At 36.0% G+C, this 13166-nt stretch overlaps 1 protein-coding gene across 1 annotated transcript; it reads right to left on the bottom strand.

The window, feature by feature from the left end:
- Nucleotides 1–8030: 8030 nt before the first annotated feature.
- Nucleotides 8031–8632, bottom strand: LOC145045023 (uncharacterized). Its single transcript, XM_078993373.1, has 3 exons — nt 8424–8632; nt 8315–8381; nt 8031–8249 (listed from the first exon to the last, which is right to left on the bottom strand). Exons 1-3 carry the CDS (start codon nt 8630–8632, stop codon nt 8031–8033), a joined length of 495 nt encoding a protein of 164 aa, XP_078849499.1.
- Between the last annotated feature and the right edge of the window lie 4534 nt (nt 8633–13166).

Here is a 13166-nt window from a genome sequence, read left to right as displayed (position 1 = left end):
ATAAACCCACAAGTGTTTGTATATGCGGCATCACAAAGGTAATATTTATCTGCAAATGAATGTGAAATATATTATATAATGACACATATTATATAAAGAAGATAGATAATAAAAATTATATAAAGATTACAAACCTGGTGGAGGAAATGGAAATCCAGAAGTCGAATTGAATGCAACTTCTTTCAAAACTCTTGAATCATGTGCTATACCTTCTTATCCAGCCCAAACAAAGGTGAATATCATATCAAAATCACAAATTCCTATTACATTTTGAAAACATTCTCCTTTTCCTCTTCCCCTATAACGAGTTTGTTGATCAACGGGTACAACCGTATGTACAAGAGTTCCATCTAATGCACCTATTGTTCCGGAAAAAATATTTTTCAACCGTCTATGTCGTTCCGAGTTATGTCTTGTTGGATTAGGAGTTGTTGGTACTATAATTTCTTTTGCAAAACACATCATTGCAGTTAGGACCTCGTGAAAACATTGATGAATCGTTTGTTTGGAGTGATGAAATCTTCCCTTAACCGCACGAAAACGTTCATTATGTCCTATAACGTGTAAGAACATAGCCATCTTCTCTTCAATGCTAATTGTCCTACTAGCTTGCAACCAATTTTTTTAGGTAAAATGGTTGCATAACAATGCAAATGCCTCTTGTGTAAGACGCATCATATCGAAACATTGTGTAGGGTCTCCGTACATCAAATCTAGCATATATGCATACCCGCTTGAATCGTTATCTCTAATTTTATGGATTTTGATTAGTCTGCGCCGATTTGACCTCAACCAATAAAACACAAGTAAACGAAAAGTTACAACTTCACCATCGGAAACCATACTTGACCTGTTACAAACAATTAGGTAACATGTTAAACTAAAAACAAAATCATGCACCAAAAAAATTAGTAAACATCATCCAAAGTAACAAAAGGCATAGTCAATATCCAATAACATATCATCCAAAGCAACAAAAGTCATATAACAAAAAACCAGTAAACATCATCCAAAGTAACATCCAAAAAAGTCATCAAACATAGGATCCAAAAGTCATGCAGATAACAAAAAGTCATGCAACAAAAAAACTAGTAACCAAACTTTTCTACCCGCACCCATCAAAGGTAACCATACTTCCTACCCGCACCCATCACCCACGACTCACAACTAGTATGCGAAAGTCGTAACCAAACTTTTCGAACATCAGCACTTTCACCAAATAGCAAAAGAGCGGTCTTGTATCTTTCATCTTCTTCTCCCCATTCCATTTTGTTCAATTTCTCCATACACGCATCAACATCCTTATCCATTTCACTTTTTTCAATTCTTTCATTTTTTTCTACTAACGACCTTGCAAGCTTGACAATCTCCTCTTCAACTTCTAATGCCCTTGCATCTCTTTTTTTCCCACCAACGCTTTTGTTTCCACCAACTTTTGTATTTTTTGAACGCCCCGAAGATTCTTCACTTACACCAACGTGTTGTGTTGAGGTTTCCATTGGAACATCATCATCAAAATCATGGGCACTAAATTCTTATACAGGACGAGGGACTGTAGAAGATGGCCCCCAACTTTGAAAGCCGGTTGAGGTCGATCCTTCAAATAGTTGTGTGCAAAGATCAGGAAACAGCAAGGGTCTAGTTTTCAATGACAACACGTACTTGTTCAAATGTTTACAATTTTTATGATTATTAGTATTTTTTATAAAAATAATCATAATAGTATTTGTTATAAAAATATTACCTTCCCCTCTTCCTTCCATTGTTCATCAGTCAGATTAAATTTATTTTTTATAGGATCATATATATTGTCGGTTTTGTTTTTCAATTTCACCCAAGCAACATATTTTGATTTGTAGTAGTCAAAATGGTTTCTCATTTGCTTCTGATCAACCTCTTTACCGTGTTCGTTTATCAATTTTTCGTGTACTGTCTTCCATGAACTAGCCTTAAGCCCAGAACCCTCACGACCATTAGTGGTTAGTTCATGGATACATGCATCAAGAAAAGTTTTGTCCTCACTTTCGGTCCAAACCAACATCCTAAAACATTAATATTTAAAGTAATTTATCATAACTTTTATTATAACTTCTACCAGGGAATCAACATCATCCTAAATAATAATAGAACAATTAAGGTCAACATAGCTTATAAAAAAAAATAGCTTTCATAACTTATAAACAAAAAAAAATCACAACATTGCCTATACATAAAAAAAGATTCCAGATGTCATAGCTTATAGACAAAAAAAATTCACAGCATTGTCAATAGCTTTTAGATTTCACAGCTTATAATAAAAAAATAAAAAAATAAAAAATAATAAAAAAATCACAGCATTGCCAATAGCTTTCAGATTTCACAGTTTATAAACAAAAAAAATCACAACATTGCCAATAGCTTTCAGAATTCACAGCTTATTAAAAAAAAAAAAAAAAAAAAAAAAAAAAAAAAAAAACAGCATTGCCAATAGCTTTCATATTTCACATCTTATACACAAGAAAAAATTTCAGATATTGTTCCAAACCAACATTGCCATCATAACTTTCAATTTCACAACTTATAACTTTCAATTTCACAGCTTATAAACAACAAAAAAATCAGATTTCATAACATTACAGGATTAGAACAAGAATAATTTTCAATTTCATAGCTTATAACTTTCAATTTCACAGCTAATAAACAACAAAAGAACCAGATTCACAACATTAGAACAAGAATAATTTTTGATTTCATAGCATTAAACAAAAAAAGAAAAAAAATCAGATTTCATAACATTACAGGAAATTTTGATCTCATAGCATTAGAACAAGAATAATTTTTTATTTCATAGCATTAAACAAATAATTTCATAGCATTTAAACAAAGATGATTTGCTAATTTCATAACCAATTTACGATTTCATAACCAATTTTGGATTTCTGATTTCACAAATCATATGATCGAAGTACCTATTTTCACAGAAAAAACTGAGAATCGAACCTGTTTTGATGTGTTTCTCGTTGAAGCTCGAACGGAGGGAAGGTCTGCGGTTGGTAGTCGGACTAGGGGAGGGACAACGACGATGGAGAGATTCGATGGCGGCCAATTTCCTTGTTGTCTCTCTATTAGGTCACGATAGGAAGCAAGAATGGAAAGGGCATGAAGGTAATTTTTTGAGTCAGCTATGTTTTTTGGTCTGACCGAGAACCTTATGAGCCAGATGCTTCTTATTGAGAAAGCTATTCACCAAACGGGTTTTGTCTGACCGAGTCAGCCCAAATCGCTGACTCGGTCCTAGTAAGACAAAAACAAACAGGCCCTAAAACATGGTCTACGTTTATTCCTCAATTGTCATGATTTCCACTAAATTGCACATATACTTTGTCTTAGAGGATATGAAATACTATAAATTAAAGAAAAAATGTTTTGGGTTTTTATGGGAGCATTTATAATACAAGTTCTACAAGTTCTTTTAATATCTTTGTAGATTTAATAAGCTTAGGGTTGTTTGGCAGGATCTGAATTTTTAAGAGGTCTGAATATTTAAGAGGGTCTGGAATTTTAAGAGCTGAATGTTTAACATGCTGTTTGGTTGGAACCTCTGAATTATTGTGCTGAATTATTAAAATGATAATTTTACCCTTCTGTTTTATTTTTTTTATTGAATTTAATTGTTTATTTAGAAAATAACCTAATAAATTTATTAAATATGTATTTAAAAAAAAATATAAAAACCATATAAAATCCAAATTTAGCATAAATCAAAATTAAACACAAATCCAAATCAAACTTAAATATTTTTAAATCCACAAAATCATACTAAAATCCAAATTAAATCCTACAAATTTAATTTCACCCCAATTGATTCGCAATCTGGTCACGCAAATTATTCATGTATTCATTTCCTTATGAACCCCATTCCATATCGTGTACGCTTTCGCCATCACTCTCTCCCCCTTGTGCTTGAGCATTGTTCTCCTCGAACGTCATAAATAACTCATCATGAATATCGCATTTCCTTATGAAATTGTGGACTGCAAAACAAGCAATGACTATATCTCGTTGCACTGAAAAAGGAAAAGGAGCCATTCGTTTTAGGATTGGAAATCTCGCCTTCAAAACACCGTAAGTACGTTCAATAACATTTCTGAGTTGCGCATGTGTGTGATTGAATTTTTCCTCCTTAGTTAATGCACGTCGCCGTCGATAATCGGCTAACCAATACCTCGTGTTGCGGTAAGGAGTCATAAATCCACGAGTTGGTGTATGCAGCATCGCAAAGGTAATATTTATCTATACACATGAGTGAAGGAAGTATTATATATAGAAGTTTAAAATTGTATTTTAGAATAAATTTAAAAAGAATTAAAAACCTGGAGGAGAGAACGGAAAGCCTGAAGTCGGATTACATGCTACTTCTTTCAGAACTCGCGAATCATGTGTTATACCCTCCCAACCGGCCCATACGAATGTGAATATCATATCAAAATCACAAATTCCTAAAACATTTTGAAAGCATTCACCTTTTCCTCTTCCTCTATAGCAAGTTTGTTGATCAGCAGGCACGACTGCATGTACAAGAGTTCCATCTAACGCACCTATTGCTCCAGGAAAGATTTCTTTTAGCTTACGATGCCTCTCTGAGGAATTCACGGTTGCATTAGAATTCGTTGGCACTATAACTTCTTTTGCAAAAATCATCATTGCATTTAGCACCTCGTGAAAGCATCTATGAACTGTTTCTGTGGAGTGTTGAAACCTTCGTTTGATAATCCTGAACCGTTTATTATGTACTATAGTTGTCAAGAACATAGCCATATTTTCTTCAACACTTATATTGTGACATCCCCAATTTTCACGGCCAGAAAAGACCAATTTTTGTTTATGCTTTGTAAAAATCAGAGCACTTCTTTTAATAGGAATGTTGCGGAATTTGTTCCCAGAAAAACATGATAAATACGTTATTAAAACATTTTCGAAGAAACGTATTTTATTCATTTCAACACGTTTGGGATGTCATCGTTAATACAGAAACATAAGCATAAACAGAACTTACATTTATTTACACTAGTGATCTACATCTCTTTAAATCTCTCAGTGTAAAGTGACTTCGTATCAACACCTGTGATATAAATAAACTGAGTGGGTCAGGTTGGGAAACCTGGTGAGTACATAGGGTTTTCAACCCACAATAATATAATTATTATGTTTAAACAATCAAGCAATTAAACCCAATTGCCCATCCCCATTATCTTCTTTACTCTTAAGGATCTACCATAAGAATCAACTATTCCTCGTTCATTCATTCCTAAGGATCATCCTAAGGAAACAACATGAAGTCTATTGTTGCCAATGACACATTGGTCAAGCGCAGCTGCTAATCTTGTCACTTAGGCGCATCTGCCATAATTGGGACATTTTCTATGAGGCGCTTCTGCCGGTATTGACCTTTAAACGCTACTGTCATGGTCATAAGGCTCCTTATTAGGCGCAGCTGCCTATATTGTCCTTAGAGCGCAGCTGCTAGGGCGTTTACCGTAGATCTGAAACATCTACGGGTTGTGGCGCAATTGCCAGTGCTCATCTATAGGGTACTAGGTCCACTGCTGCCAATGTATACCTATAGGGCACTAGGTCCATGCTACTAATGTTCCTCTATTTCAGCTTTTATCCCTCACCATTCATCTACCCATGTTTTACCCAACATATTTTGTAGATATAAAATACTTTATACAGTTTACATCATTTAAAACATGTATAAAAAGCTTTCACTAGCATAGACAACAAGTATTCAGACAATATGCGCACATAGCACGTAATTTATAATAAAATACTTCATATCTATGTGTAAGATGAAAGGGAACTATGCACTCACCTGATAGGTGGTGACTCAACACTCGGACAGCGCTTCGATACTCTCAAAACAATTTCCTTCGATAAAACCTAGTATCAACACCACTAGGGTTTAGTCTAACGATAATCGCGACTAATTAATAGTATAGCTATTTTTATTATTATATAATCGTTAAATAACACTCAACATAACTCATAATAATAGCCCAAACAATTATTTTAAGGTCCTAATAATGTTACTATAATTAATTAGAAGCTATATTAAAACTAGCGTTGGCGTAACTCACTTACAGCGGGTTTTTCGCAAAACCGGGCTTCGCTGGAGCAGCGTTTCCCGAGCCGAAAGGTTCTTTTCTTGGAGCCGTTGGGCGCTCCGGGGCTTCCGCCTCGTGCTAGGGAGTTACCCTAGGCTTTAGGGGGTTAGGGAGGCTTAGAGAGAGAGTTTAGAGAGGGAAAGAGAAGTTGGAAGGTGTGAGAAATGAGGATGCCCCGGCACCCTTTTTATACGCTGGAAATCACCAAAACTTGTCGAGTTTACCTCAAACTCGTCGAGTTTTATGACCAGGTGTCACCATCTGGTGGCTAGCCTTGGGGAGGAAGCAACGGCCAGGATTGCGCCACGTCACCCGATTTCGCATAGCAGCCTCCCGACTTAGAAAAATCATAACTCTCGCATACGAGCTCCGTTTTTGACGTTCTTTTTTTCCACGCATAGGTAAAAACAAGATCTACAACTTTCATTTTGACTCCATTGGCTAATTCTTTACCGATCTTAAATTTAACAGTAGGAGGAGATTAGACTGTTAAATGACCGCGAAGAATTCATAACTCCTTCATACGGACTCCGTTTTTGTCTGTCTTTTTACCGTTGAGTTCCTATTAATGAGATCTTCAACTCTCATTTAGTTCACGTAAGCCAAAAACCGCTCGAACTAAAATTCGCATTTCGGGCTGTACACTGCTAAGCCGAATTTTAGAAAAATCATAACTTCCTCATACGAAGTCAGATTTGGGCGTTCTTTTTATGGATTTTCTCGGTTTAACATATTCTACGACTTTCGTTTAGATCACTAAGGCTAGAAATTCCTCCATCGTAAATTCACTATTTACGCTTCCCGGTGTCGTGCCGGTTCCGTCGCGAAACTTCGACGAGCCATAACTTCTTCGTTATAAGTCGGATTTCGACGTTCTTTATATGTACGGAAACCTTGTGACATATTCTACAACTTGGTTAAGATTATTTATTCTAAATAATCTTTTGTCGAAAAGTCATTTTCGACCCTTATTGCCTCTAAATTGACTAGCCCGAATCTACGGGCGTTACATATATGCCTACTACTTTGCAACCAATTGTTTCGTCTAAAATGATTGCATAAAAGTACATAGGCTTCACATGAAAGACGCATCAGCTCATGACATTGTGTAGAAGTTCCATGTAACAATTCTTGTGTATGTTGATGACCGCTCTTTTCCGAATCATTATCAATTGCCCTTCCAATTCTGTTGGATGCTAGATTCAACCAATAGCAACATAGTAACATGAAAAATGCAATTTCTTCATCCGAATCCATAAGCAATCTGTTATTTTGAAAATACATAACAATTATATTAATAACATACAACATAAAAATTCATCCAAAACATCAAGTAATTCTTATCCTATAAAAATCTAGTAATCCAAAACATCAGGTAATCGAAAACATCAAGTCATTCTTATCATATAAAAATCTAGTAATCCAAAACATCTGGTAATCCAAAACATCAAGTCATTCTTGTCAAGTAATCCAAAAAAACATCTAGTGTAAACCAAAAATCTAGTTATCCAAAAAAACCATCAAAACATTCAAAAAAATCTACTTAGCGAAACATTCCATAATGTGCTCCAACAGTCTTGACCCAATTCTCACAAATAGTTGGATCAATGGTAAACCACATGTGCCTCTTATCCACACCTTCACCAAAAAGAGCAACAGCAGTAGTGTATCTTGGATCAAATATTCCCCATCCTAACTTCTCCAATTTTTCCATACACGCTTCCAAATTTGAAGAAGAATGTTTTTCCACAAATATTTTAGCAACTGTGGCAATATCTTCCCCGATTTCAAGCAATCTTGAATTGGATGCATCTTTACCCTTATCTTTTCCTTTATCTTTACTTTTATTTTGACTCTTTGTCATATCCGTAGTCTTTTTTTTTTTTATTGAGCGGATGACTCGTCACTGAGACCTACAGTTTCTTGTTGAGTGCAATCAATGTCATGCAAACTGTACTGAATTGACTCTTGAGTAGGACGGGGAAGGGTAGAAGTTGGCCCCCAACTATGAATGCATGTCGCAGTCGCGCCTTCAAACAACTGTGTGCAAAGGTCGGGGTACGGTAATGACGTGCGTCTCAAAGAATCCACATGTTTGTTTGACTGTTTGGAACAAATATTTTATTATTTAAAGATGATAATATATTTTTTATAACCAAATAAAATACCTTCGATTCTAGTTCCCATTCTTCTTTGGAAAGATTGAAGGTGTTGGTTGTTGAATTGTACACATTGCTGGTTTTGTTTTTTAACTTCAAAAAAACACCAAATTTTGACTTTAGGTAGTCATAGCGGTTCTTCATTTGTTTTTGGTCGACAATGAAGTTATGTTCAATTTTTAATGTTTCAGGAACATTCCTCCAAGATAATGCTTTCAAACTACTCGCTTCCCTTCCATTAACCGTAACTTCACGTAAACAAGCTTCTAGAACCGGTTTTTCTACACCTTCAACCTTCCAACTAATCATATCCTTCTTTTCTCCCATTGCTTTGATCAATTCAACAAAAAATGTATGTTTTAACAAGTTCAACATTGCAAATACACATTTTCAACAACAATTTAAACAATATAAAGGCACATTATCAATAATTACTTCAACAAAACAAATGCACAATAGCAAAAGTAATGGATATTTCATGAACATCAAAGAGAAGTAAGAATTCAGCAACAAAATTTCAGCATAATACTCATGAAAACATTAGATATAACATCAAAATAACACTAAAATTCGGCATATAACATCAAAACTCAGCATATAACATCAAAATTCAGCATATAACATCTAAATTCAGCATATAACATCAAAATTCAGCATATAACATCTAAATTCAGCATATAACATCAAAATTCAGCATATAACATCTAAATTCAGCATCAACATTGAATCAAACATAACATCAAATTTCAACATCAATATTTGATCATACCCATTGAACACATTCAAATTGAAACATATAACATCACTACCCAGCATATAACAACATAATGAAGCAGATAACATCATAATGGAGTAAAACATCAAGTATTAATTTTGATTTAAGAAATCAGAAAATTATAGCATAATGAATTCGATTTTTTACTTTCAATTTTGAAGGGAAAGAAGGAACAGTCGCAGGCGGAAGGAAGAAAGGAAGAAAAATAACGAAAAAACCAACCTGCTGCAGTGGCGACGTTACTGGCTGCGTCGGTACCGCCGTCGCTGGCTTCGTCGGTGGGAGCAATCGGTGGGCGTCGGACCTAGAGGGGAGAAAGTCGATGGCAGGAGACGGTGTGGGAAGGAAAGAAAGAGGCGGTTAAGGCAAATAGAAGGAACGCATGTTTTTTTATTTTTCAGACTTGCTTTCACATCTGAAAAAATAAGAGGTATTTTTAAGTTTAAGAGGTAAAATATAATATGTAAACAAACGCTCTGAATCTGAAATTTTAAGATATTGCCTCTTAATTTTACAATTAAGAGGTAAACAAACGACCCCTTAGAATGTCAAAAGAAAAAAACTATTATAAGAACTTGTTAAATTTAAAGTTTTGTCAAATAGTTTGTAAATTTACAAGTTTTTATCATGATTTTTTTAATGATTGTGATGGGCCCATAAGTTTTTACTTATTTGTAAATATATAATACAAACAATAATAAAACGGTAAAATAAAGTTAATGGTTCGAATATTGAAAAAGTTTCGTAATATTAAGTTTTTTTCATGTTAAGTTTTATTTTTCATAAATAATCTTCACAAAAATGTTACGTCCCATAAACCATAATAAAAAATTTAATTTTTAAAAGAAATAAAAATCATTTTCGTAAAAACCACACATCACCAAAATATTTTTTTCACAACATGAAATCATAATCAGAGTATCATAACACATCTCTTAAAATCATGAAAACAACTTGATAGTGTATACAGTCATGCATTTGTTTTTTTCCGACCCTAAAAATACCTGAAACATTTAAATTTGCATCTGTAAGTCAAAGCTTACTGGATTCCCCCAAAATATCATATACAACACAACACAACAAGACATATATAACAGTTAGGGTTTATTATCAATCTCAAGTTACCAACAACTTAAATACGATAATTTGGGTTATAAGCAACCCTGAGTTATCATGTAACATCCTGATGTTCAAGTACTTCTATATTCATCCATGTAATTTCATTTCATGTCAATTGGTCAAGAAGGCGCGGGTTTTATTTGGGCAACACGACGTATTTCTTCTTGGAACATGGCGTGTTGACCGCTGAGAATGAAACCCTAATATTCCGGGTTTTTCTCCATATTTAAAGGAATATGAAGGCTAGTGTTTGTTCACCCTCAACCCCTCAAGTTCTGAAAGAAACCCTAATCATTTCCTTTCCTATTTGTGAAGCTAGTTGGTGTTTGGAATGAAGAGGGTGAAAGAAGGAAGCAAAGATCCAGAAAGCAAGCCCCATTATTCAGTTTGACACTCTCCTAGACCTTTGTAAGTGTCCAAAACCCGATTTTTATCATTCAAAGTTGTTAGATCTTGAGTTTTGTCCCTTTTTCTCATTGTTTTTGGATGTTGCAATGGATGGATCTCATAAAGTTTGCAACTTTATGAATCTCTAGGTCAAGGTGACCTAGTGGTTGGTTGGATATGGTTTATAACCAAGTTTTGATGCCATGTATAGAAATTAGGTCATAAATTCTCCTTTTGACCTGATATGGGTTTAAGACATGCATGTCTAAAAAGCACCCACCTTTGGGATGGTTTAGGTGTTTGAACCACTTCTGGAAGGGATAAACTTTAGATCTTAAGGATTAAGGAGATTGTGGTTAATCCCTTGCATTGTCAAGCTTGTTGTTGGGACCCGATGTGTTGCATCTGTGACTCGCTCCTTGGCCCAATTTTGTTACCGGTTTGGGCCTGTCCAACCGTGTTTATTTTGATTAGGGTTTTAGTATTTAAGGTGCATGCATGCATCCTTTGTAATGATCACTTTCATTAATAATTCTATGCATTGTACTACAAACCCTAGCTAGCCTCTACAGTGGAAGTTCTTCATCGAGCTATGCTGAGGCGTGACTATTCTTGAATCATTAAGTTATACTTTGATTCCATCTTGTGTTCTCTGTGTTTGTTTGTTTTTTTATTGATTAACCTGTTGAAGATCTAATCGATCTAAGAGTTTTCAACTCATCAATTGGTATCAGAGCAGGAGACTATGTAATCCATACACATCTCTTCTGTTGAAGAAGATCTTAGGGTTTTTCCGCTTTGATCGATATTGTTAGAGTCGCCATCTGCTATTGACGTAGTTCTTTAATAGTTGATCTTACCCTAACGTTATTTACAAGTCTGATCTTAAACAGGTTTTTGAACAAACATCATCATGTCCATGGAAGATTCTCAGACAAACCCAATCAATATCTCCAACAGTATAGGATCGACGACAAGGATTCCTATATTATACACTCAAGATTATGAGGTTTGGACGCATCATTTTGATGACTACGTGATTCCTATATTCCACAAGTGCGGCCCTTCTGGCCTCTCGATCTCGAATCTGCGGGCTTAGCCCACTTAGCTACCGGCTGAGATTGTGTCGGCCGCCGGTCTCTCCCCCGAGACTCTACCTCCTCCCTGCCTGAGTCTCCAGCTCAATCTCCCTCTTTCGGGTATTTGCATGACGCTCAACAAATGACCGATAAGACGAGTTTGCCACAAACTCACGAATATCTCTCCTTAAAATGCTCAAATATCAACTTATACGTGCTTGCTCGGTAAACACGTGCTCAGGGCAGAACATCACCCTCTCATGAAACATCTTCGTAATTACTGTCACAAACTCTGTCTTCTACTTAGAGACAGGAACTCCTGGGCCAATCATTCCCTCTCCACCGGGGGAACATACTCATCTCTGAACATCGATGTAAATCTCTCCTATGTCACTGCATTGTGCTCTGCAGGAGTAAAACTGGCTGTCACAAACTTCCACCAGTCCTTCACTCCCAAGTGAAGCTGGTTTGGCACGAACCGTACCCTCAAGTGCTCTGGACATGAATAAGTGTAGAAGCACCCCTCGATGTCAGAGATACATCTCATCGCAATAATCGGATCTTGAGTCCCATCAAACTCTGGTGGCTTCATGTTGCTGAACTCCCGGTACAACAACGAGTCACCCCCCCTATGGCCTGGCAACAACGATTGTTGCGGTGGCTGCACAGTAGCCGCTTCGGTAACAACGATATATCGCTCGTCAAATGTCTCAATCCGAGTGGTCTTGATAGACCCAAACATCTCCGGGATAGCCTCTCGTATGGTTGCGCCCACCTCATCATGAAGCATCCGCGGATCTCGTTATTGCTGACTCCACTGCTCTCTGGGTTGTGGCGCGTACCCACCATGATGTCTCTAAAACATAACACAAAATAATCATAGACTCGATTGAGTATACTCACACTCGATCACTCTCCCCTACTTGTTCCTTAGCAACCTAAGGATTCTTATTTGGACTGCCTACTGATCCGGTGCTTTCAGTAGTACGGGCCCAATACTACCTTCCACACCACATCTGTATTTACCCCAAGTCCTCCTCCTAGGATCCCAATTCACAAGTACTCTATATCTCATAAAGCACAAACTACTCTCTTAGAAGACTTCTCACAATCTCATCTAGGTATCTCTCCTAGATTTCCTCTCAACTCAAGAACCCTTTCTAGGTGATCTCTGCAAATACTCATACTCAAAAGCAATCACAGATAGCAGCAACTACTAGGCTAAGGCATCACAAATCAGGCCACTCTGTAGCATGCATAATATCACATAAAATGTATCATAAATATCTCATAACACAAAAGTAAGGGTATTTTGGGAAATCAGCGTTCGGGCTCTGACTAATTGTACACATTGCTCTAACTTGTTTTCTCTTAAAATCCTTCTCATTTTTTTTGAAAAAATTATCTCTTTTTGAAATTTTTTCTCAAATCCTCAGTTTGAGTTCGAACACACCCGGAGGTGTATCTGAATCCCTCTAACCAAAGCTCTGATACCAACTTG

Source organism: Lactuca saligna, chromosome 5, assembly GCF_052625555.1.
Source record: "Lactuca saligna cultivar CGN05327 chromosome 5, ASM5262555v1, whole genome shotgun sequence".
In the NCBI taxonomy this organism is placed as follows: domain Eukaryota; kingdom Viridiplantae; phylum Streptophyta; class Magnoliopsida; order Asterales; family Asteraceae; genus Lactuca; species Lactuca saligna.
This window is presented reverse-complemented; position numbering and strand designations above follow the sequence as displayed.

Excerpts from the sequence above, each read along its gene's own strand:
- LOC145045023 (XM_078993373.1), bottom strand. The coding sequence starts at position 8,632 with ATGGGAGAAAAGAAGGATATGATTAGTTGGAAGGTTGAAGGTGTAGAA. Across the intron at positions 8,382-8,423 it reads AACCGCTATGACTACCTAAA|CAATGTGTACAATTCAACAA; the intron begins GTCAAAATTTGG and ends AAACAAAACCAG. Across the intron at positions 8,250-8,314 it reads AATGGGAACTAGAATCGAAG|TCAAACAAACATGTGGATTC; the intron begins GTATTTTATTTG and ends TGTTCCAAACAG.